At 55.2% G+C, this 26,966-nt stretch overlaps 1 protein-coding gene across 2 annotated transcripts; it reads right to left on the bottom strand.

Moving 5' to 3' along the window:
- Positions 1-9: 9 nt before the first annotated feature.
- Positions 10-26,966, bottom strand: LOC138368256 (integumentary mucin C.1-like). Of its 2 annotated transcripts, none has more exons than XM_069330809.1 (5): positions 26,818-26,966; positions 25,805-25,952; positions 25,441-25,491; positions 12,049-12,277; positions 10-1,949 (listed from the first exon to the last, which is right to left on the bottom strand). In XM_069330809.1, the coding sequence occupies exons 1-5, from the start codon at positions 26,823-26,825 to the stop codon at positions 1,909-1,911; spliced, it is 477 nt and encodes a 158-aa protein (XP_069186910.1). In that variant the 5' UTR covers positions 26,826-26,966; the 3' UTR covers positions 10-1,908. The 2 variants fall into 2 exon arrangements, with proteins under 2 accessions (XP_069186910.1, XP_069186911.1); XM_069330810.1 differs by having other exon boundaries at positions 25,805-25,907.

The raw sequence follows: 26,966 nt of genomic DNA, 5'->3' as shown, positions 1-26,966 counted from the left end.
TTAAACAAGTTTTAAGGCAAATTTGTTGTGTATTATGAAGACCGTCAAGTTTTTTCCCTTACCACTTAATGGTTGTCTACAGACTGTTACCTTACAAGTTAATGGTCGTCTGCAGACTGTTACCTTACAAGTTAATGGTTGTCTGCAGACTGTTACCTTACAAGTTAATGGTCGTCTGCAGACTGTTACCTTACAAGTTAATGGTTGTCTGCAGACTGTTACCTTACCACTTAATGGTTGTCTGCAGACTGTTACCTTACAAGCTAATGGTTGTCTGCAGACTGTTACCTTACAAGCTAATGGTTGTCTGCAGACTGTTACCTAACAAGCTAATGGTTGTCTACAGACTGTTACCTTACAAGCTAATGGTTGCCTGCAGACTGTTACCTTACAAGTTAATGGTTGTCTGCAGACTGTTACCTTACAAGTTAATGGTTGTCTACAGACTGTTACCTTACAAGCTAATGGTTGTCTACAGACTGTTACCTTACAAGCTAATGGTTGTCTATAGACTGTTACCTTACAAGTTAATGGCTGTCTGCAGAGTGTTACCTTACAAGCTAATGGTTGTCTACAGACTAGCCTAAGAAGTTAATGGTACCTGTGTTGCTTCATACATTGTTCTCTCACCTTCGCAAATAACGTGTTTCATGTATAGAATTAACAGTTAATAAGATATAACTGTTAACTACTGAACTGTGTGCTCAGCATGTAGTCAGCCATTGTCCTTGCTGTATACATGGTACATGATGCATTTCCTTTTTGTTCAAGATTGGCAACTATTGTCCTAGTACAGTCAAAAATTGTACGAGTACTGGTAGCTATTGTACTAGTGCATGCTGCTACTGTACTAGTACAGGCAGCTATTGTACTAGTGCATGCAGCTATTGTCCTAGTACAGGCAGCTACTGTACTAGTACAGGCAGCTACTGTACTAGTACAGGCAGCTGTTGTACTAGTGCATGCAGCTATTGTCCTAGTACAGGCAGCTATTGTACTAGTACATTCAGCTATTGCATTAGAACAGGCAGCTGTTGTACTAGTACTGACAGCTATTGTCCCAGTACAGCCAACTATTGTCCCAGTACAGCCAACTATTGTCCCAGTACAGCCAACTATTGTCCCAGTACAGCCAACTATTGTCCCAGTACAGCCAACTATTGTCCCAGTACAGCCAACTATTGTCCCAGTACAGCCAACTATATTCCCAGTACAGCCAACTATTGTCTGTCTGATGACAGACAAATATAGTCTGACTGCAGCTAATTATTGTTCAAGTATCAACAACCTTTTTCCTAGAAAATAACGCTACTTTATTACTCTAAACTATTGTCACAGAGTAAGGTATTGTTTTGATACTTTTCCTTCGCTGCTAGGTTTGTTTCTTGAGAATTATTGATCAAAGTACTGTATTTAAGCTATTCAATGCTTAATTATGGAGAACTGTCCAAACTGCTCACAGTTGTCAATGACAGGAAGCTTACTTGAGGTGTTCAGATCACCTTAGCCGAGGGCAAGGCTTTCCGTTCCATCACACAGAGTGTAAAACAGTTACGCTGGGTACACCTGGGTTACATGGTGAGTACTGGTATTATGCTAACTATACTTCGGGCAACATGATGAGTACTGCTGTGATGGTGAGTATACCTTTGGTAACAAAGTGAGTAGACAACTGATCATATATGAGTGGTAACTATTCCTAGCAATTTTAAGAAAACATCCAAAATTTTCATCCCAAATGATATAAATTTTCCAGCAAGAAGTAGTGAAGGTAAACTCTGCAGGCGGGGCAGGCCAGCTGAGGCCAGGAGGGGGCACCAGGGTGCTCCTTCACCAGTTGTGGTCAGGAGGGGACATCGGGGTGCTCCTTCACCAGCTGTGGTCAGGAGGGGACATCGGGGTGCTCCTTCAGAAGCTGTGGCCACTGTGTATGTATCCTCCGCTGCTCCCTGTGGGTCACAAACGCACATATACACATTATGGACGTATCAAACCAAGACGGAAAAATCACTGAGTAAATTCGGTAACAAGGAAACAACAAATATTTGACCATTGTGAGGGAATGGTGTGTTTTGTGAGACGCTCAGTGTGAGCCCCTGCATTATTAACACAGTAAGATAACCACCAGAGCTGCGTTCACAAGATAACTCCCAGATCACAGATCAGGTGCTAGAGGTGCTATCAATGACTATAAGATATCAATCATAGTTACCATGTGTTACGAACCCGGATCCAGCGTCCGAGCACGGAGCAGTGACAACCACGCCATCTGTGGGTCAGCTCCCGAAACCCCCTCCAAACGGACGACGACACCTGGCGAGGACGGGATGTATGGGCCTCGAGGGCCAGTTTCTAGTTCGGTTCAGCGCTCAACACAGCCGCTGCTGACCTCTGGTGAGGTGGTGCTCAGACACCAGCGCCATCTATGGAGTGGATAGGTGGGCGTTTGTGTCTGAGCCTGTAAGTGAGGTGCCTTAGTGTGTCCCAGTTATTGATGACGTGTCTGCTTACAGAGTCGACCTGGGACTGCTGTGATGGAAGTTGAGTCAGTCTACCCGAGGCAGCCGTCTCCATACCTTATACTTTGCTGCAGCAGTTGTGAAGTCGTCCCCCGGAAGAACACTGTGGTGTGTTACCCTGCCAGTGGAGTGGCAGTAGAAGGATTACCCAGGACCGACTGTTGGAGACGAACATCCACTGGGGTATTGAGGACAGGAGAGTGATTTGTGGTGTCACACGAAGCTCCTGTCTAGGGCGTTCCCCTTATATCGTTCGTGGCGTGGCCTGACCAGCGTTGCGGGCCCGGAACCTGCCAGCAGACCGGCTGGATTTGTGGTTGACGGCCTCCACGGCGGTGCCCCCAGTGGACCTGTGTTTTGGCTGACCTGTGGCCAGGGTAGGCTCAACTTCTCAGAAGAATTCGTTGTGAGGCCACGAAGAAGCACCGAGAACTCAGCACAGAGAGTTTTGGCACCAGAGTCTTCAGCAGAAGACAATGATTGTGGATAATCCCCTTGTATAGTGTTAATACCCCTCCCCCTGTGTAACCTTTTTATATATTATTTATTGGTGGCGGACATTATATTATATGAAGTTCTTAACTTTCTTTCCCTTCCCCCTTTGAGTTTCTTGCGTCACGGATCACATCCCTTGAAAGCCACTACTGGCTTGGGGTCGGATATAACTTCCTCTAACAACATCAGAGTAAGAACCCCGTTGCGTCCCGAGAGGGCCGTAACATAATTGGCATCCCCAGCGGGATCCGTTCCCTTGTTAAGTATGTTTGACAGGGGTGGTGAAGTGGCGTAATCCCTGTATATAATTCCCCCTGTGTGACGATTGTGACGTTATACGTCCTGTGCGGTGCTCAAGAGTGACTAAGTGCAATATTGAGTAGTGCGGTGCTCAGTGATTCAGTGCAATACTGTAGAGCGAAGGGTTCGCTGTGATTCAGTGCAATATTGGGTAGTGCGGTGCCCGTAGTAATTACGTGCAATATTGGCAAGTGCAGTGTTTGGTGCGATAACGTGCAATATTGTCGTAGAACAGTGCTCAGTGCGTGTTAAGTGCTAGTTGAGTGTTCCATCTGTGACAATGGCAGAAAAAGCTACCATCGATGATCTGGACGATGTTCAGGCTTTTCTGAACAGAGAGGACTGTCTTGCCAGATTAAAATATCTGAGCAAACCAGAGCTTGTACTAGTGAGCGCCTACCTGGAGATCAAGATCCGTGCCAGTGATTCTCGTGTGGAAATATTGTCCAAGGTTCACCGGCACTTGAAGGCAGAAGAGAAACGGGAAGGCGAGACTCCTAGTACGAAGGAAGGTGAGGAAATAGCTTCCATGGAAAAGGAAGATAAAGGCAGTGACATTGACAGTGATGCAGGTGAGCTGAATATAAGCTTGCTAACTGTCAAAATGCGTGCCTTGGAAATTAATCGAGAAATAGTGGAAGAAATTAGAAATGGAAAGAGAAAGACAAGATAAAGAATTGGCGATGAGGCGTTTAGAATTAGAACGAGAAAGAGAGAGAGAAGAACGAGAAAGAGAAAGAGAAGAACGAGAAAGAGAAGAGAAACGAGAGAGAGAAGAACGAGAAAGAGAAAGAGAAGAACGAGAAAGAGAAGAGAAACAGCGAGAGAGAGAAGAAAAAGAAAGACAGAGACAACATGAACTAGAAGTATTGCGATTAGGCGGTGGTCGGAGGCCAACAACGGACACCAGCGGTTTCGATCCGGTAAGGAACATCAAAATGGTCCCCAAATTCAATGAGAGGGAAGTTTCAAAGTTCTTTGCAGCCTTCGAGAAAGTCGCTGCCTCTTTGGAGTGGCCAAGGGAGAATTGGGCCATCATGATACAGTCAATCTTGACTGGGAAGGCCCAAATCGCCTACTCTATGTTATCCCTTGACGACTGCGGCGATTACGACAAGGTGAAGAAGGTTGTGCTCATGGGGTACCAATTGGTACCTGAGGCATACAGGCAGAAGTTCCGAAACCTGAAAAAGACCTCAGAGCACACTTTCACCGAATTCGCCACCATCAAGGAGCGACTTTTTCAGGAATGGTGTGCCTCTCGGAAGGTGGAGACCAAGGAAGACCTCGAGCAGCTGATACTGCTAGAGGACTTCAAGGATTGTTTGTCTGGAGACCTAAAAACGTACTTGGAAGAGCAGCAGGTAGGGACCTTGAGTGCGGCAGCCACCATGGCTGAGGAGTACATCCTGATTCATAGGCCGTCTGCTAAGTACGTCCCAAGGAATTACCAGCGCCGGTTTGACAGACCTCATGACGAAGAGGAAAGACCCGTCCCACAAAGTGCTAGGAAGACGCCCCCAAGTAGCCCTCGAAGAACAAGTCCTAGCAGTCCGAAACACCGGAGCCCGAGGAGGAATATGGTGTGCTGGACTTGTGGGCAGAAAGGGCATGTAGCTGCTAGGTGCCGAGGCAGAAGAGGTGGCAGCACACGTAGGGAGGTGATGATGATGAGCTGTGTAATACCACCAGCAGGAAGCCAGTCGACGACGACGCAGGAAGAACCCAGATTGTTTTCCCCTCACACTTCAGGCGGGTATGTATCGAGTGATCATACTGGTAGATCAGTTGTAGTGCTCAGAGATAGTGGAGTGGCCCAGTCCCTGATCGTGAAGAGCTCGTTATCCGAGGGAGTAAGTGTGGACGGGAGACAACAGGTTGTCCTGGTTGGGTTTCCTAGGACGCAGTATATCGCCCCCTTAGTGCCAGTACATCTCGACTCTCCTTATTTCAGCGGCACATGTGCGTTGGCAGTAGTCGATACCCTCCCTGTGGCTGGGATTGACGTGGTACTAGCCAACGACTTGGTGACAGATTGGAGCATCAATCTTCCCAAGGTCGTGGACGAGTCAGCCGAAACAGCAAGGTCGTAGGTGACAACAGGCAATGGTAATATCCAGGTAAAGACAGACCCGGATTGGAGTGTGTTTAATCCTTCCTCTCACCCGCAGATCGACGATATTCTAGCAGAGACTTCTAATTCTTCCCTCGACAAGAAACATGAGGTTACAATGGCAGAAGTACCTGAGCAAGAAGCGAGGCCTTGTGTGCAAGCACCCACGGATACCGAAGAGTCTGGAGTGAAGGCACCTGTGTACTTGCAGCCTGGCAAAGTACAATGTATGCTGAACCAGCCGGAGATTCCCCAGACGTCGGAGGTATGTGAGGTATGTGCAAAGTTTCTAGTGCCCTCTTTGGTCCAAACCAGGCTAATGGATGTAGCCGGCTATGGACATTACAGGCTCAGGAAGCTTATCCCTCAGGTAACCAAATGTTTCTTAGCGGTATCTTTGATTCTCGTATGTGCTCTCAGTAAGGATCAGTGGACGACCCGAAGGATGATGGCTCCCGTGAACATCGTGAAGAGATCCTAGGGATTAGAGACATGCGCTATGAATGTTGCAGTCGAAGAAGGGACCTGGAAGGTGATGGGTGATACAGGAGGTACGAGAAATGATAATATGAGTGACTGTTTCCGACAGGTTGACACCCCCCGCGTGATTGCTGAGCCTCAATACAGCGTTATACGGAACGTTGGTCGACCTGACGTGGGCAGAGCGAATGCCATCTTCTGTGTGCAAGCAGCCCTGTTGAAACTAGGTGTAAGCCTAGTAGAGGCGTATGCAGTAAGTATTGACTTACCCACTGTCGCTATCACTCTGAATTATCAGTCCCCTGTATTCCAGGTGCCCGACTCCCTGAAGGACCGCCGGATCGGTACTAGAAATGCCGTCTGTGTCCAGCCATCATCGGTGCCACGACATAGGGAAGTGTCGAGTCGCCCCAGATCGTGTCCACACCGATCCTTACTTGAGAGGTGTGAGATTATGCTCTGGATTAACATCTCGGTGGAGGTGTGGAGAAGTACATCAGGCAGGTCATTGCCTTACATCTGCAAGTTTCCTTTGTGTGAGAGTTCCCCAGTAGGACAGTTCTGTGGACGAGACAGCCTCACCGTCCCAGTTTATGAAGCATGTGTGTCCATTTGGAGTTGTGTCGCCGTACAAATTTGGTTTGTGTTTCTTTTTCTAGAACCCCAAACCAAATTCCTTTTGGTGGGGAGGTGTTACGAACCCGGATCCAGCGTCCGAGCACGGAGCAGTGACAACCACGCCATCTGTGGGTCAGCTCCCGAAACCCCCTCCAAACGGACGACGACACCTGGCGAGGACGGGATGTATGGGCCTCGAGGGCCAGTTTCTAGTCCGGTTCAGCGCTCAACACAGCCGCTGCTGACCTCTGGTGAGGTGGTGCTCAGACACCAGCGCCATCTATGGAGTGGATAGGTGGGCGTTTGTGTCTGAGCCTGTAAGTGAGTTGCCTTAGTGTGTCCCAGTTATTGATGACGTGTCTGCTTACAGAGTCGACCTGGGACTGCTGTGATGGAAGTTGAGTCAGTCTACCCGAGGCAGCCGTCTCCATACCTTGTACTTTGCTGCAGCAGTTGTGAAGTCGTCCCCCGGAAGAACACTGTGGTGTGTTACCCTGCCAGTGGAGTGGCAGTAGAAGGATTACCCGGGAGCGACTGTTGGAGACGAACATCCACTGGGGTATTGAGGACAGGAGAGTGATTTGTGGTGTCACACGAAGCTCCTGTCTAGGGCGTTCCCCTAATATCGTTCGTGGCGTGGCCTGACCAGCGTTGCGGGTCCGGAACCTGCCAGCAGACCGGCTGAATTTGTGGTTGACGGCCTCCACGGCGGTGCCCCCAGTGGACCGGTGTTTTGGCTGACCTGTGGCCAGGGTAGGCTCAACTTCTCAGAAGAATTCGTTGTGAGGCCACGAAGAAGCACCGAGAACTCAGCACAGAGAGTTTTGGCACCAGAGTCTTCAGCAGAAGACAACGATTGTGGATAATCCCCTTGTATAGTGTTAATACCCCTCCCCCTGTGTAACCTTTTTATATATTATTTATTGGTGGCGGACATTATATTATATGAAGTTCTTAACTTTCTTTCCCTTCCCCCTTTGAGTTTCTTGCGTCACGGATCACATCCCTTGAAAGCCACTACTGGCTTGGGGTCGGATATAACTTCCTCTAACAACATCAGAGTAAGAACCCCGTTGCGTCCCGAGAGGGCCGTAAAACCATGTACCAAGTCACCATCTACGAAGCTGAGAAAAGTATCCTGGGTGGGACCACGTACAGTGTCACTGGTGAGGGACCACGTACGGTGTCACTGGTGTGGGACCACGTACAGTGTCACTGGTGTGGGACCACGTACAGTGTCACTGGTGAGGGACCACATACAGTGTCACTGGTGAGGGACCACGTACAGTGTCACTGGTGAGGGACCACGTACAGTGTCACTGGTGAGGGACCACGTACAGTGTCACTGGTGTGGGACCACGTACAGTGTCACTGGTGAGGGACCACGTACAGTGTCACTGGTGTGGGACCACGTACAGTGTCACCAGTAACATGATGTTATGAGTTCTGGTATTATGGAGGCGCCAATGGCTAGGACTGGGCGAGACTCACCTCCGTGTCTGACGGGCGGCTTCACCAGGGTGAGGGACTCACCTCCGTGTCTGACGGGCGGCTTCACCAGGGTGAGGGACTCACCTCCGTGTCTGACGGGCGGCTTCACCAGGGTGAGGGACTCGCCTCCGTGTCTGACGGGCGGCTTCACCAGGGTGAGGGACTCACCTACGTGTCCGGCGGGCGGCTTCACCAGGGTGAGGGACTCACCTCCGTGTCCGACGGGCGGCTTCACCAGGGTGAGGGACTCACCTCCGTGTCTGACGGGCGGCTTCACTAGGGTGAGGGACTCGCCTCCGTGTCTGACGGGCGGCTTCAGCAGGGTAAGGGACTCACCTCCGTGTCTGACGGGCGGCTTCACCAGGGTGAGGGACTCACCTCCGTGTCTGACGGGCGGCTTCACCAGGGTGAGGGACTCACCTACGTGTCCGACGGGCGGCTTCACCAGGGTGAGGGACTCACCTACGTGTCCGACGGGCGGCTTCACCAGGGTGAGGGACTCACCTCCGTGTCCGACGGGCAGCTTCACCAGGGTGAGGGACTCGCCTCCGTGTCTGACGGGCGGCTTCACCAGGGTGAGGGACTCACCTACGTGTCCGACGGGCGGCTTCACCAGGGTGAGGGACTCACCTCCGTGTCTGACGGGCGGCTTCACCAGGGTGAGGGACTCACCTACGTGTCCGACGGGCGGCTTCACCAGGGTGAGGGACTCACCTACGTGTCCGACGGGCGGCTTCACCAGGGTGAGGGACTCACCTACGTGTCTGACGGGCGGCTTCACCTGGGTGAGGGACTCACCTACGTGTCTGACGGGCGGCTTCACCTGGGTGAGGGACTCACCTACGTGTCCGACGGGCAGCTTCACCAGGGTGAGGGACTCACCTACGTGTCCGATGGGCGGCTTCACCAGGGTGAGGGACTCGCCTACGTGTCCGACGGGCGGCTTCACCAGGGTGAGGGACTCACCTCCGTGTCTGACGGGCGGCTTCACCAGGGTGAGGGACTCACCTCCGTGTCTGACGGGCGGCTTCACCAGGGTGAGGGACTCACCTCCGTGTCTGACGGGCGGCTTCACCAGGGTGAGGGACTCACCTCCGTGTCTGACGGGCGGCTTCACCAGGGTGAGGGACTCACCTACGTGTCCGACGGGCGGCTTCACCAGTGTGAGGGACTCACCTACGTGTCTGACGGGCGGCTTCACCTGGGTGAGGGACTCACCTCCGTGTCTGACGGGCGGCTTCACCAGGGTGAGGGACTCACCTCCGTGTCTGACGGGCGGCTTCACCAGGGTGAGGGACTCGCCTCTGTGTCTGACGGGCGGCTTCACCAGGGTGAGGGACTCACCTACGTGTCCGACGGGCGGCTTCACCAGGGTGAGGGACTCACCTCCGTGTCTGACGGGCGGCTTCACCAGGGTGAGGGACTCACCTACGTGTCCGACGGGCGGCTTCACCAGGGTGAGGGACTCACCTACGTGTCCGATGGGCGGCTTCACCAGGGTGAGGGACTCACCTACGTGTCTGACGGGCGGCTTCACCTGGGTGAGGGACTCACCTCCATGTCTGACGGGCGGCTTCACCTGGGTGAGGGACTCACCTACGTGTCTGACGGGCGGCTTCACCTGGGTGAGGGACTCACCTACGTGTCCGACGGGCAGCTTCACCAGGGTGAGGGACTCACCTCCGTGTCCGATGGGCGGCTTCACCAGGGTGAGGGACTCGCCTACGTGTCCGACGGGCGGCTTCACCAGGGTGAGGGACTCACCTCCGTGTCTGACGGGCGGCTTCACCAGGGTGAGGGACTCACCTCCGTGTCTGACGGGCGGCTTCACCAGGGTGAGGGATTCACCTACGTGTCCGACGGGCGGCTTCACCAGGGTGAGGGACTCACCTCCGTGTCTGACGGGCGGCTTCACCAGGGTGAGGGACTCACCTACGTGTCCGACGGGCGGCTTCACCAGGGTGAGGGACTCACCTACGTGTCCGACGGGCGGCTTCACCAGGGTGAGGGACTCACCTCCGTGTCTGACGGGCGGCTTCACCAGGGTGAGGGACTCACCTCCGTGTCTGACGGGCGGCTTCACCAGGGTGAGGGATTCACCTACGTGTCCGACGGGCGGCTTCACCAGGGTGAGGGACTCACCTCCGTGTCTGACGGGCGGCTTCACCAGGGTGAGGGACTCACCTACGTGTCCGACGGGCGGCTTCACCAGGGTGAGGGACTCACCTACGTGTCCGACGGGCGGCTTCACCAGGGTGAGGGACTCACCTCCGTGTCTGACGGGCGGCTTCACCAGGGTGAGGGACTCACCTCCGTGTCTGACGGGCGGCTTCACCAGGGTGAGGGACTCACCTCCGTGTCTGACGGGCAGCTTCACCAGGGTGAGGGATTCACCTACGTGTCCGACGGGCGGCTTCACCAGGGTGAGGGACTCACCTCCATGTCTGACGGGCGGCTTCACCAGGGTGAGGGACTCACCTACGTGTCCGACGGGCGGCTTCACCAGGGTGAGGGACTCACCTACGTGTCCGACAGGCGGCTTCACCAGGGTGAGGGACTCACCTCCGTGTCTGACGGGCGGCTTCACCAGGGTGAGGGACTCACCTCCGTGTCTGACGGGCGGCTTCACCAGGGTGAGGGACTCACCTCCGTGTCCGACGGGCAGCTTCACCAGGGTGAGGGACTCACCTACGTGTCCGACGGGCAGCTTCACCAGGGTGAGGGACTCACCTACGTGTCTGACGGGCGGCTTCACCAGAGTGAGGGACTCACCTACGTGTCCGACGGGCGGCTTCACCAGGGTGAGGGACTCACCTACGTGTCCGATGGGCGGCTTCACCAGGGTGAGGGACTCACCTACGTGTCTGACGGGCGGCTTCACCTGGGTGAGGGACTCACCTCCATGTCTGACGGGCGGCTTCACCTGGGTGAGGGACTCACCTACGTGTCTGACGGGCGGCTTCACCTGGGTGAGGGACTCACCTACGTGTCCGACGGGCAGCTTCACCAGGGTGAGGGACTCACCTCCGTGTCCGATGGGCGGCTTCACCAGGGTGAGGGACTCGCCTACGTGTCCGACGGGCGGCTTCACCAGGGTGAGGGACTCACCTCCGTGTCTGACGGGCGGCTTCACCAGGGTGAGGGACTCACCTCCGTGTCTGACGGGCGGCTTCACCAGGGTGAGGGATTCACCTACGTGTCCGACGGGCGGCTTCACCAGGGTGAGGGACTCACCTCCGTGTCTGACGGGCGGCTTCACCAGGGTGAGGGACTCACCTACGTGTCCGACGGGCGGCTTCACCAGGGTGAGGGACTCACCTACGTGTCCGACGGGCGGCTTCACCAGGGTGAGGGACTCACCTCCGTGTCTGACGGGCGGCTTCACCAGGGTGAGGGACTCACCTCCGTGTCTGACGGGCGGCTTCACCAGGGTGAGGGACTCACCTCCGTGTCTGACGGGCAGCTTCACCAGGGTGAGGGATTCACCTACGTGTCCGACGGGCGGCTTCACCAGGGTGAGGGACTCACCTCCATGTCTGACGGGCGGCTTCACCAGGGTGAGGGACTCACCTACGTGTCCGACGGGCGGCTTCACCAGGGTGAGGGACTCACCTACGTGTCCGACAGGCGGCTTCACCAGGGTGAGGGACTCACCTCCGTGTCTGACGGGCGGCTTCACCAGGGTGAGGGACTCACCTCCGTGTCTGACGGGCGGCTTCACCAGGGTGAGGGACTCACCTCCGTGTCCGACGGGCAGCTTCACCAGGGTGAGGGACTCACCTACGTGTCCGACGGGCAGCTTCACCAGGGTGAGGGACTCACCTACGTGTCTGACGGGCGGCTTCACCAGAGTGAGGGACTCACCTACGTGTCCGACGGGCGGCTTCACCAGGGTGAGGGACTCACCTACGTGTCTGACGGGCGGCTTCACCAGAGTGAGGGACTCACCTACGTGTCCGACGGGCGGCTTCACCAGGCTGAGGGACTCACCTACGTGTCCGACGGGCGGCTTCACCAGAGTGAGGGACTCACCTACGTGTCCGACGGGCGGCTTCACCAGGGTGAGGGTTTGCTTCTGGAGAACTGTACTCGTCAGCAACTGCTTCACCGTTGCCGTTGTTGTCACCGTTGCTGTGGTTGTCACTGTTGCCGTTGTTGTCGTCGGTGTTGTTGTTATCACCGTTGCCGTTGATGTCACCGTCGCCGACACTGTCCACGTGACGTTCAGGGTTTTAGTCGCCGTTCTTGTTGCTGTTGTCGTCTGTATGTGACCAATAACTCGGAACAGTGACATGCTATACACGGTAAGTTATCATCAGCAGTGTTAATGTTATCTGCCCTCAGGCATGACTACGCCACACAAATTATCGTGGTAAGAGTCACTGTGAACGACTGTGCGGTTCACTAGTATTGTGCTCCTCTCCTAAGGACGCTGACAGTAGAGGCAGCGGGGAAGACTTGTGGACAAAATGCTGACTGTTCCACACAGAAATGACCCCATTATGTCCGACTAAAAACTTGTTGCATACAACTGCTAAGGAAATAATAAATGTTGTTCATCTAATCCAATTTCGTAATCTAACAGTGTTTAGGCCTAATAGAGTAAAAATATTGCCTTATCAAAGTAAACCTAACGTTTAATCTTAGTATTATAAACAATATAGTTGTTATATATTTTGTTTTGATGTGGCATAATATATGCTGTTATAGAGGACGGGTCACCAGGATGACGGGTCACCAGGATGACGGGTCACTAGGATGACGGGTCACCAGGTTGACGGGTCACCAGGATGACGGGTCACCAGGTTGACGGGTCACCAGGTTGACGGGTCACCAGGATGACGGGTCACCAGGTTGACGGGTCACCAGGTTGACGGGTCACCAGGTTGATGGGTCACCAGGTTGACGGGTCACCAGGTTGACGGGTCACCAGGTTGACGGGTCACCAGGTTGACGGGTCACCATAGGTTGACGGATCACCAGGATGACGGGTCACCAGGATGACGGGTCACCAGGTTGACGGGTCACCAGGTTGACGGGTCACCAGGATGACGGGTCACCAGGATGACGGGTCACCAGGTTGACGGGTCACCAGGTTGACGGGTCACCAGGTTGACGGGTCACCAGGTTGACGGGTCACCAGGATGACGGGTCACCAGGTTGACGGGTCACCAGGTTGACGGGTCACCAGGTTGACGGGTCACCAGGATGACGGGTCACCAGGTTGACGGGTCACCAGGATGACGGATCACCAGGATGACGGGTCACCAGGTTGACGGGTCACCAGGTTGATGGGTCACCAGGTTGACGGGTCACCAGGTTGACGGGTCACCAGGTTGACGGGTCACCAGGTTGACGGGTCACCAGGTTGACGGGTCACCAGGATGACGGGTCACCAGGATGACGGGTCACCAGGTTGACGGGTCACCAGGTTGACGGGTCACCAGGTTGACGGGTCACCAGGTTGACGGGTCACCAGGATGACGGGTCACCAGGATGACGGGTCACCAGGTTGACGGGTCACCAGGTTGACGGGTCACCAGGTTGACGGGTCACCAGGTTGACGGGTCACCAGATTGACGGGTCACCAGGATGACGGGTCACCAGGATGACGGGTCACCAGGTTGACGGGTCACCAGGTTGACGGGTCACCAGGTTGACGGGTCACCAGGTTGACGGGTCACCAGGTTGACGGGTCACCAGGATGACGGGTCACCAGGATGACAGGTCACCAGGTTGACGGGTCACCAGGTTGACGGGTCACCAGGATGACGGGTCACCAGGATGACGGGTCACCAGGTTGACGGGTCATCAGGATGACGGGTCACCAGGATGACGGGTCACCAGGTTGACGGGTCACCAGGTTGACGGGTCACCAGGATGACGGGTCACCAGGATGACGGGTCACCAGGATGACGGGTCACCAGGTTGACGGGTCACCAGGATGACGGGTCACCAGGATGACGGGTCACCAGGTTGATGGGTCACCCGGTTGACGGGTCACCAGGTTGACGGGTCACCAGGTTGACGGATCACCAGGATGACGGGTCACCAGGATGACGGGTCACCAGGTTGACGGGTCACCAGGATGACGGGTCACCAGGTTGACGGGTCACCAGGATAACGGGTCACCAGGTTGACGGGTCACCAGGTTGACGGGTCACCTGGATGACGGGTCACCACGTTGACGGGTCACCAGGTTGACGGGTCACCAGGATGACCGGTCACCAGGATGACGGGTCACCAGGTTGACGGGTCACCAGGTTGACAGGTCACCAGGATGACGGGTCACCAGGATGACCGGTCACCAGGTTGACGGGTCACCAGGATGACCGGTCACCAGGTTGACGGGTCACCAGGTTGACGGGTCACCAGGATGACGGGTCACCAGGTTGACGGGTCACCAGGATGACAGTTTACCACACTGCCCACACACCAGAGTGCAGGCGTTCTCGCACCAGAGTGCAGGCGTCCACACACCAGAGTGCAGGCGTTCACACACCAGAGTGCAGGCGTTCACACACCAGAGTGCAGGCGTTCACACACCAGAGTGTAGGCGTCCACACACACGAGTGCAGGCGTCCACACACACCAGAGTGCAGGCATCTACACACCAGAGTTCAGGCCTCCACATATCAGACTGTAGGCGTCCACGCACCAGAGTGAAGGCGTCAATATCAGAGTGAAGGCGACCACACACCAGAGTGAAGGCGTCCACACACCAGAGTGAAGGCGTCAACACCAGAGTGCAGGCGCCCTCGCACAAGAGTGCAGGTGTCCACACACCAGAGTGCAGGCCTCCAGACACCAGAGTGTAGGCGCCCACACACCAAAGTGCAAGCGACCACACACCAGAGTGCAGGTGTCCACACACCGGAGTGCAGGCGTCCACACACCAGAGTGTAGGCGTCCACACACCAGAGTGCAGCCGTCCACACACCGGGGTGCAGGCGTCCACATACCAGAGTGTAGGCGTCCACACACCAGAGTGCAGGCGTCCACACACACCAGAGTGTAGGCGTCCACTCACCAGAGTGAAGGCGTCCACACACCATAGTGCAGGCGTCCACACACCAGAGTGCAGGCGTCTACACACCAGAGTGAAGGCGTCCACACACCAGAGTAAAGGCGTCCACACACCAAGGTGAAGGCGTCCACACACCAGAGAGCAGGCGTCCACACACCAGAGTGCAGGCGTCCACACACCAGAGTTCAGGCCTCCACACACCAGAGTGCAGGCGTCCACACACCTGAGTGCAGGCGTCTTCACATCAGAGTAAAGGCGTCCACAAATCAGAGTGCAGGCGTCCACACACCATAGTGAAAGCGTTCACACCCCAGAATGTAGGCGTCCACACACCGGAAGCAAGGCGTCCACACACCAGAGTGTAGCCGTGCACACACCAAAGTGAAGGCGTCCACACACCAGAGAGCAGGCGTCCACACACCAGAGTGTAGGAGCCCACACACCAGAGTGTAGGCATCCACACACCAGAGTAAAGGCGTTCACACATCAGAGTGTAGGCGTCCACACACCAGAGTGTAGACGTCCACACACCAGAGTGCAGGCGTCCACACACACCAGAGTGTAGGCGTCCACACACCAGAGTGTAGGCATCCACACACCCGAGTGAAAGGCGTCCACACACCAGAGTGTAGGCGTCCACACACCAGAGTGTAGGCGTCCACACACCAAAATGAAAGGCGTCCAGACACCAGAGTGTAGGCGTCCACACACCAGAGTGAAAGGCGTCCACACACCAGAGTGTAGACGTCCACACACCAGAGTGTAGACGTCCACACACCAGAGTGCATGCGTCCACACACCAGACCGTAGGCGTCCACACACCAGAGTGTAGGCGTACAAACACCAGAATGAAGGCGTCCACACACCAGAGTGTAGGAGCCCACACACCAGAGTGAAGGCGTCCACACACCAAAGTGCATGCATCCACACACCAGAGTGTAGAAACCCACACACCAGAGTGCAGGCGTCCACACACCAGAGTGCAGGCGTCCACACACCAGTATGTAGGATCGCACACGCCAGAGTGTAGGAGCCCACACACCAAAGTGTAGGAATCCACTCATCAGAGTGTAAGCGTCCAGACACCAGAGTGCAGGCGTCCACACACCAGAGTGCAGGCGTCCAGACACCAGAGTGCAGGCGTCCACACACACCAGAGTGCAGGCGTTCACACACACCAGAGGGCAGGCGGCCACACACAAGAGGGTAGGCGTCCACACACACGAGTGCAGGCGTCCACACACCAGAGTGTAGGGGTACACACACCAGAGAGCAGGCGTCCACACACCAAAGTGCAGGCGTCCACACACTAGAATTTAGGAGCCCACACACCAGAGTGCAGGCGTCCACTCACCAGAGTGCAGGCGTCCACTCACCAGAGTGCAGGCGTCCACACACCAGTGTGTCGGAGTGCACACTGAAGAGTGTAGGAGCCCACACACCAGAGTGTAGGAATCCACTCATCAGAGTGTAAGCGCCCACACACCAGAGTGCAGGCGTCCACACACCAGAGTGCAGGCGTCCACACACAACAGTGCACGCGTTCACACACCAGAGTGCAGGCGTCCACACACCACAGTGCACGCGTCCAAACACACCAGAGTGCAGGCGTCCACACACACCAGAGGGCAGGCGTCCACACACCAGAGAGTAGGCGTCCACACACATGAGTGCAGGCGTCCACACACACCACAGTGCACGCGTCCAAACACACCAGAGTGCAGGCGTCCACACACACGAGTGCAGGCGTCCACACACACCAGAGAGCAGGCGTCCACACACCAGAGTGCAGGCGTCCACACACACCAGAGTGCAGGCGACCACACACACCGGAGGGCAGTCGTCCACATACCAGAGTGCAGACGTTCACACACCAGAGTGCAGGCATCCACACACCAGAGTTTAGGCGTCCACACACCAGAGTTTAGGCGTGTACACACCAGAGTGAAGGCGTCAATATCAGAGTGCAGGCGTCCGCACACCAGAGTGAAATCGTCCACAAACCAGAGTGAAGACGTCCACACACCAGAGTTCAGGCATCCACACACCAGAGTGCAAGCATCCACACACCAGAGTGCAGGCGTCCACACACCTGAGTGAGGGCGTCTTCACGTAAGTGTAAAGGCGTCAACAAATCAGAGTGCAGGAGTCCACACACCAGAGCGTAGGAGCCCACACTCCAGAGTGCAGGCGTCCACACACCAGAGTGTAGGAGCCCACACTCCAGAGTGCAGGCGTCCACACACCAGAGTGTAGGAGCCCACACACCAGAGTGCAGGCGTCCACACACCAGAGTGTAGGAGCCCACACACCAGAGTGCAGGCGTCCACACACCAGAGTGTAGGAGCGAACACATCAGAGTGCAGGCGTCCACACATCAGAGTGTAGGAGCCCACACACCAGAGTGCAGGCGTCCACATACCAGAATGTAGGCGTCCACACACCGGAGTGCAGGTGTCCTCTCACCAGAGTAATGGCGTCCACACACCAGAGTGCAGGCGTCCACACACCAGAGTGCAGGCGTCCACACACCAGAGTGTAGGCGTCCACACACCAGAGTGTAGGCGTACACACACCAGACTGAAGGCGCCACACACCATAGTGCAGGCGTCCACATACCAGAGTAAAGGCGTCCACATATCAGAGTGCACGCGTCCACACACGAGAGTGCAGGCGTCCACACACCAGAGTTTAGGCGTCCACACACACGAGTGCAGGCGTCCACACACCAGAATTCAGGCCTCCACATTTCAGAGTGTAGGCGTCCACAAACCAGAGTGCAGGCGTCCACACACCAAAGTGCAGGCGTCCACACACCAGAGTGAAGTCGTCCACACACCAGAGTGCAGGCGTCCACACACCAGAGTGCAGGCGTCCACACACAAGAGTGTAGGCGTCCACACACCAGAGTGTAGGCGTACACACACCAGACTGAAGGCGCCACACACCATAGTGCAGGCGTCCACACACCAGAGTGAAGGCGTCAATATCAGAGTGCCGGCGTCCTCGCACCAGAGTGCAGGCGTCCACACACTAGAGTGCAGGCGTCCTCGCACAAGAGTAGAGGCGTCCACACACCTGAATGCAGGCGTCCACACACACCAGAGTGCAGGCGACCACACACCAGAGTTTAGGCGTCCACACACCAGAGTGTAGGCGTCCACACACCAGAGTGCAGGCGTCCACACGCACCAGAGTGCAGGCTTCCACACACCAAAGTGCAGGCCTCCACATATCAAAGTGCAAGGGTCCACACCCCAGAGTGAAGGCGTCCACACACCAAAGTGCAGGCGTCAACACACCAGAGTGCAGACGTCCATACACCAGAGTGAAGGCGTCAACACACAAGAATAAAGGCGTCCACACACCAGAGTGCAGGTGCCCACACACTAGAGTGTAGGGGTCTACACACCAGAGTGCAGGCGTCCACACACCAGAGTGTAGGCGTCCACACACCAGAGTGTAGGAACCCACACACCAGAGTGTAGGAGTCCACACACCAGAGTGTAGGAGCCCACACACCAGAGTGCAGGCTTCCAATCACCAGAGTGTAGGCGTCCATACACCAGAGTGCAGGAACCCAACACACCAGAGTGTAGGCGTCCACACACACCAGAGTGTAGGAGTTCACACACCAGAGTGCAGGCGTCCACACACCAGAGTGTAGGAGCTCACACACCAGAGTGTAGGAATCCACTCATCAGAGTGTAAGCGTCCAGATACCAGAGTGCGGGCGTCCACACCCCAGAGTGCAGGCGTCCACACACCAGAGTGCAGGCGTCCATACACCAGAGTGCAGGCGTCCACACACCAGAGTGCAGGCGTCCACACACACCAGAGTGCAGGCGAGTGCAAGAGTGTAGGAACCTACACACCAGAGTGTAGGAGCCCATACACCAGATTGTAGGAACCCACACACCATAGTGCAAGAACCCACTCACCAGAGTGTAAGAGACCACTCACCAGAGTGTAGGCATCCACTCACCAGAGTGTAGGCGTCCACACACCAGAGTGTAGGCGTCCACACACCAGAGTGCAGGCGTCCAAACACACCAGAGTGTGGGAGCCCACACACAAGAGTGCAGGCGTCTTCGGACCAGAGAGCAAGCGTCCACACACACCAGAGTGCAGGCGTCCACATAACAGAATGCAGAAGACCACACACCAGGGTGAAGGGTTCCACACACCAGAGTTAAGGCGTCCACACACCAGAGTGCAGGCGTTCACACACACCAGAGTGCAAGCGTCCACATAACAGAGTGCAGGAGACCACACACCAGAGTGAAAGCGTACACACACCAGATTGCAGGCGTCCACACGCCAGAGTGAAAGCGTCCAAACACCAGAGTGCAGACGTCCACACCAGAGTGCAGACGTCCACACACCAGAGTGCAGGCGTCCACACACACACCAGAGTGTAGGAACCCACACACCGGAGTGCAGGCGTCCACACACCAGAGTTCAGGCGTCCACACACCAGAGTTCAGGCATCCACACACTATAGTGCAGGCGTCCAGACACACCAGAGTGCAGGCGTCCACATAACAGAGTGCAGGAGACCACACACCAGAGTGAAGGCGTTCACACACCAGAGTACAGGTATCCAAACACCGGAGTGAAAGCGTACACACACCAGACTGCAGGCGTCCACACACCACAGGGAAAGCGTCCACACACCAGAGGGAAGGCGCCCAAACACACCTGAGTGTAGGAGCCCACACAGAAGAGTGCAGGCGTCCTCGGACCAGAGTGCAAGCGTCCTCGCACCAGAGTGCAGGCGTCCACACAACAGAGTGCAGGCGTCCACACACACCAGAGTGCATGCGTCCACACACCAGAGTTTAGGAGCCCCACACACCAGAGTGCAGGCGTCCAAACTCACCAGAGGGTAGGAGCCCACACACAAGAGTGCAGGCGTCCTCGGACTAGAGTGCAAGCGTCCTCGCACCAGAGTGCAGGCATCCACACAACGGAGTGCAGGCGTCCTCGCACCAGAGTAGAGGCATCCACACACCAGAGTGCAGGCGTCCACACACACCAGAGTGCAGGCGTCCACACACCAGAGTGTAGGCGTCCACACACCAGAGTGCAGGCTTCCACACACCAGAGTGCAGGCCTCCACATATCAAAGTGTAGGCGTCCACACACCAGAGTGAAGGCGTCCAGACACGAGAGTGTATGCGTCCACACACAAGAGTGTAGGCGTCCCCACACATTACAGTGCATGTATCCACACACACCAGAGTGCAGTCGTCCACACACAAGAATGAAGGCGTCCACACACCAGAGTGCAGGCGCCCACACACTAAAGTGTAGGCGTCCACACACCACAGTGTAGGCGTCCACACACCAGAGTGTAGGCGTCCACACACCACAGTGTAGGAACCCACACACCAGAGTGTTGGCGTCCACACACCAGAGTGTAGGAGCCCACACACCAGAGTGTATTCGTCCAAACACCAAAGTGCAGGAGTCCAAACCCCAGAGTGTAGGCGTCCACACACCAGAGTGCAGGCATCCACACACCAGACTGTAGGCGTCCACGCACCAGAGTGCAGGCGTCCTCACACCAGAGTGCGGTCGTCCACACACCAGAGTGTAGGCGTCTACACACCAGAGTGTAGGAGTCCACACACCAGAGTGAAGGCGTCCACACACCATAGTGCAGGCGTCCACACACCAGAGCGAAGGCGTCAATATCAGAGTGCAGGCGTCCGCACACCACAGTGCAGGCGTCCACAAATCAGAGTTCAGGCGTCCACACACCAGAGTTCTGGCGTCCACACACCAGAGTGCAGGCGTCCACACACCGGAGTGCAGGCGTTCTCGCACCAGAGTAGAGGCGTCCACACACCTGAGTGCAGGCGTCCACACACCAGAGTGAAGGCGTCAATATCAGAGTGCAGGCGTCCGCACACCAGAGTGCAGGCGTTCACAAACCAGAGTGCAGGCGCCCTCGCACCAGAGTGCAGGCATCCTCTCACCAGAATGCAGCCGTCCACACACCAGAGTGCAGGCGTCCTCGCACAAGAGTAGAGGCGTCCACACACCAGAGTGCAGGCGTCCACACACACCAGAGTACAGGCGTCCACACACCAGAGTGTAGGCGTCCACATATCAGAGTGCAGGCATCCACTCACCAGAGTGCAGGCGTCCACACATCAGAGTGTAGACGTCCACACACCAGAGTGCAGGCGTCCACACGCACCAGAGTTCAGGCGTTCACATACCAGAGTGCAGGCCTCCACATATCAAAATGCAGGCGTCCACACACCAGAGTGAAGGCGTCCACACACCAAAGTGCAGGCGTCAACACACCAGAGTGCAGACGTCCATACACCAGAGTGAAGGCGCCCACACACAAAAGTGCAGGCGTTCACACACCAGAGTGCAGGTGTCCACACAACAGAGTGTAGGCGTTAACACACCAGAGTGAAAGCGTCAACATCAGAGTGCAGGCGTCCACACACCAAAGTGCAGGCGTCCACACACAAGAATGAAAGCGTCCACACACCAGAGTGCAGGCGCCCACACACTAGATTGTAGGCGTCCACACACCAGAGTGTAGGCGTCCACACACCAGAGTGTGGGCGTCCACACACCGCAGTGTAGGAACCCACACACCTGAGTGTAGGCGTCCACACACTAAAGTGCAGGAGTCCAAACCCCAGAGTGTAGGCGTCCACACACCAGAGTGCAGGCATCCACACACCAGACTGTAGGCGTCCACACACCAGAGTGTAGGCGTCCACACACCAAAGTGCAGGAGTCCATACCCCAGAGTGTAGGCGTCCACTCACCAGAGTGCAGGCGTCCACACACCAGAGTGTAGGAACCCTACACACCAGAGTGTAGGAGTCCACACACCAGAGTGCAGGCGTCCACACACCAGAGTGTAGGAGCCCACTCACCAGAATGTAGGAGCGCACACACCAGAGTATAGGCGTCCACACACACCAGAGTGCAGGCGTCCACACACCAGAGTGTAGGTGCCACCACACCAGAGTGCAGGCGCCCTCGCACCAGAGTGCAGGCGTCCACACACCAGAGTGCAGGTGTCCACACACCAGCGTGCAGGCGTCCACACACCAGAGTGCAGGCGTCCACACACCAGAGTGCAGGCCTCCACACTCCGGAGTGTAGGTGTCCACACACCAGAGTACAGGCGTCCACACACCGGAGTGAAGGCGTCCACACACCAGAGTACAGGCGTCATCACACCAGAGCGCAGGCATCCATACACCAGAGTGAAGGCGTCCACACACAGAGTGCATGCGTCCACACACCAGAGAGCAGGCGTCCACACACCAGAGTGCAGGCGTTCACACACACCAGAGTGCAGGCGTCCACACACCTGAGTGCAGGCGTCCACACACCAGAGTGCAGGCGTCTACACACCAGAGTGCAGGCGTCTACACACCAGAGTGCAGGCGTCTACACACCAGAGTGCTGGCGTCTACACACCAGAGTGCAGGCGTCAATACACCAGAGTACAGGCGTCTGCACACCTGAGTGCAGGCGTCTACACACCAGAGTGCAGGCGTCCACACACCAGAGTGTGGTAACCCACACACCAGAGTGTAGGAACCCACACACCAGAGTGCAGGCGTCCACACACACCAGAGTGTAGTACCCCATACACCAGAGTGCAGGCGTCCACACACCAGAGTGCAGGCGTCCACACACCAGAGTGCAGGCGTCCACACACACCAGAGTGTAGGAGCCCATACACCAGAGTGCAGGCGTCCACACACCAGAGTGAAGGCGTCTACACACCAGAGTGCAGGCGTCAACACACCAGAGTGCAGGCGTCCACACACACCAGAGTGTAGTACCCCATACACCAGAGTGCAGGCGTCCACACACCAGAGTGCAGGCGTCCACACACCAGAGTGCAGGCGTCCACACACACCAGAGTGTAGGAGCCCATACACCAGAGTGCAGGCGTCCACACACCAGAGTGAAGGCGTCTACACACCAGAGTGCAGGCGTCAACACACCAGAGTGCAGGCGTACACGCACCCGAGTGTAGGCGTCCACATATCGGAGTGCAGGCGTCCACACATCAGAGTGCAGGCGTACTTACACCGGAGTGTCGGCGTCCACACACCAGAGTGTAGGCGTCCACACACCAGAGTGCAGGCGTCCACACTCCGAAGTGTGGGCGTCCACACACCAGAGTGCAGGCGTCCACACACACCAGAGTGCAGGCTTCCACACACCAGATTGCAGGCCTCCACATGTCAGAGTGTAGACGTCCACACACCAGAGTGAAGGCGTCTACACACCAGAGTACAGGCGTCCACACACCAGAGTGCAGGCATCCATACACCAGAGTGAAGGCGTCCACACACAGAGTGCATGCGTCCACACACCAGAGTGCAGGCGACCACACATCAGAGTGCAGGCGTCTACACACCAGAGTGAAGGCGTCAACATCAGAGTGCAGGCGTCCACACACCAGAATAGGCGTCCACACACCAGAGTGTAGGCGTCCACACACCAGAGTGCAGGCGACCACACATCAGAGTGCAGGCGTCTACACACCAGAGTGAAGGCGTCAACATCAGAGTGCAGGCGTCCACACACCAGAATAGGCGTCCACACACCAGAGTGTAGGCGTCCACACACCAGAGTGCAGGCGTCCACACACCAGAGTGTTGGCGTCCACCCACAGAGTGTTGGCGTCCACACTCCAGAGTGTTGCCGTCCACACTCCAGATTGTAGGCGTCCACCCACAGAGTGTAGGCGTCCACACACAAGAGTGCAGGCGTCCACACTCCAGAGTGTAGGCGTCCACCCACAGAGTGTAGGCGTCCACACACCAGAGTGCAGGCGTGCACACTCCAGAGTGTAGGCGTCCACCCACAGAGTGTAGGCGTCCACACACCAGAGTGCAGGCGTCCACACTGCAGAGTGTAGGCGTCCACACACCAGAGTACAGGCGTCCACACACAACAGAATGCAGGCTTCCACACACCAGAGTGCAGGCCTCCACATGTCAGAGTGTAGACGTCCACACACCAGAGTGAAGGCGTCCACACACCAGAGTACAGGCGTCCACACACCAGAGTACAGGCGTCCACATATCAGACTGCCGGCGTCCACACTCCAGAGTACAGGCGTCCACATATCAGACTGCCGGCGTCCTCACTCCAGAGTGAAGGCGTTCACACACCAACGTTGGGGCCTCGTAGCCTGGTGGATAGCGCGCAGGACTCGTAATTCTGTGGCGCGGGTTCGATTCCCGCACGAGGCAGAAACAAATGGGCAAAGTTTCTTTCACCCTGAATGCCCCTGTTACCTAGCAGTAAATAGGTACCTGGGAGTTAGTCAGCTGTCACGGGCTGCTTCCTGGGGGTGGAGGCCTGGTCGAGGACCGGGCCGCGGGGACACTAAAGCCCCGAAATCATCTCAAGATAACCAGGGTGTAGGTGTCCACACACCAGAGTGCAGGCGTCCACACACACCAGAGTGTAGGAGCCCACACACCAGAGTGCAGGCGTCCACACACACGAGAGTGTAGAAGACCACACACCAGAGTGAAGGCGTCCACACACCAGAGTGTAGGAACCAACACACCAGAGTGTAGGAGCCTACGCACCAGAGTGTAGGCGTTCACCCACAGAGTGTAGGCGTCCACACACCAGAGTGCAGGCGTCAACACACCAGAGTGCAGGCGTCCACACACACCAGAGTGCAGACGTCCACACACCAGAGTGCAGGCGTCTACACACCAGAGTGCAGGCGTCCACACACCATAGCGCAGGCTATACGTCAAACCTTATTATGACACCTGTTGGGGCTTCGAGAACCCCATCGGTGACTCCAATAAACTTCCAGCCTGTATAACCTTTGTCCTATCATTGGCTGAGTCTGTTGTCTGGTATTCTTTAGTTCACTGGTTCAACTCCTCACGTTGCTCTAAGTGATTTTCTCGTTGCTAAGCAATAGCTTGTTGTTGTGTATAAGTGATATATATTGATCACGTGGAAGATCTGAACATTACAGAAGTTTAGATATTTGGTAAGCTGAGAAAATATTAACCAATATAAACATTCTACACCTCAAACACAGAGAAGACACCAAGCGTGAGCACACCGAGCGTGTAGCAACAGTGTAGGAGTGTAGGAGCCATCACACTCCTACACTGTACATGTGTCCAGGAACCTCCCCAGACCTCCCGCAGCACCACCGGAAAAGTCTGATATTAGAGAGCTAAGATAGTAGAAGATAGAACAAATTCCCAAGTGACGAAAGACTAGACAATAGTCTGCAGAATATAGCCTCGAGGTTACCTGGAAGTGACAGTATCTGCCCATATACCTCGCTACACCTGCAATGATATATTCACTTATTTTGTTCATTGTGCATTATACATGAGGATATTACTGACCTGTATATCAGTCTCCGTGCTGACCACATACTGCACCTGGGTGGGACACGCCTGCGGGACAAGCCAACCTCATATATAATAAACACAGTTGGAATATATTGAACATTTTAGTTCATAATGATTATCTTATGCTGTGAACAACAATTATTTACCCCGTGAACATTATCATAATAAACATCTGTTACTATAACTTTTGTTCAAGGCAGAGTTTTCTAGGAATATCATTACTGAAGCGACGCTAATTAAACACCTGTCTTCATCATATATAGTACATGTAGTAAGTAGCTGAACTATGTTTTGTAAATAATAGTCTACATGAGGTTTTGCATAGCATGTTTACATATAATCAATAACCAGTGATAACCTGAAGTTGTCCATGGATGACAGGATGACCCTGGTGACCATGGTGGGTGGCGCTGACTAAGGCTGTCGCTGCCACCACCACCATCACCGCCTGCACCAACAATCTGCTGGGCATGAGAGAATACTGTGTCACCATCGCAATATTGCCCCTGGAAAATATAAAAGGAGATAATTAGAGTTGATTTGGAGAATAGGGAATTGAACGCTGACCTGCAGGACGCAACATGCTCTCTTCTTCAACCTCACAAAACACTCATCTACGGTACAACTAAAAATTTATGGAAACTCCTACCTAAATTTAAATTGTAAATTTTGCCCCGAGGGGGCGAGCTTATTTGGCAGCGCCACTTATCCCTTGAGTGGACATACAGCCATAGCAGCATATACAACACTCCCCAATAGGACGAAAACCCGATATGGTTTTGTTCATCCTGTCCTTGTACCCAGACACAGCAGGGATTTGCTTAACTGTCTCAAGTGAGCAGCTTCTCAAACAAGAAGATTAGCATTTGTGAACCCTTAAAATCATACGTTATCTTGCGGGTGCCAAATGAGGGGAATCTTTTAAGAACAGTATCAATATATGACAAATAATGTTTTCCAAACTCAAACAATGTGGGGTTTATTATTCTACACATATTTAGGATGTCTCTCAGATGTTTACAGTCTCGTAGATAGTGGTCAAGGCGGTGTCCGTCACTCTCACAACAGATTCTGCAACTCCTTTGCTCAACTGTTGTTTCAATTCCAAATCTCCATGGATAACTGTATCCAAGACGGATTCTAGCTATTACTGATTCTCTCCCGCGGCCACCTCCTTTTCTTCCATATTGGTTGGGATTACCAACTGCAACCATATCGTACCATCGTACAGATTCACTGATTTGTGCTTCTATCCTCCTTTCCTCAGTTACCTTGTCACGGTGATGTTGCCTGACAATATCTTTAATTTGTAGAAGAGTCTTGGGTATTAAGTATTCAACCTAACACTGGGTGTGATGTTTGCTTACATACCTGAGCATGTCGCGGGTGGTTTTGATGGTTATAAAGGAATGGTACAAGTGCACCAGCTCCAAGCCAAGACTGAAAAAGGCCTTCACAAGATGTGTCGCAGGTGTGTCGCAGGTGGATCAGTAAAGAGGAAGATGCGGAGGGGCTGGACA

This window comes from Procambarus clarkii, chromosome 24 (assembly GCF_040958095.1).
Source record: "Procambarus clarkii isolate CNS0578487 chromosome 24, FALCON_Pclarkii_2.0, whole genome shotgun sequence".
Classification (NCBI taxonomy): domain Eukaryota; kingdom Metazoa; phylum Arthropoda; class Malacostraca; order Decapoda; family Cambaridae; genus Procambarus; species Procambarus clarkii.
Note: the sequence above shows the minus strand (reverse complement) of the source record. Positions and strands in the feature narration are given on the sequence as shown.

Coding starts and splice junctions, on each gene's coding strand:
- LOC138368256 (XM_069330809.1), bottom strand. Junction 25,492..25,804: donor TCATCCATGGACAACTTCAG/GTTATCACTGGT, acceptor CTTGTCCCGCAG/GCGTGTCCCACCCAGGTGCA. Junction 1,950..12,048: donor GCCGCCCGTCGGACACGTAG/GTGAGTCCCTCA, acceptor TGTGACCCACAG/GGAGCAGCGGAGGATACATA.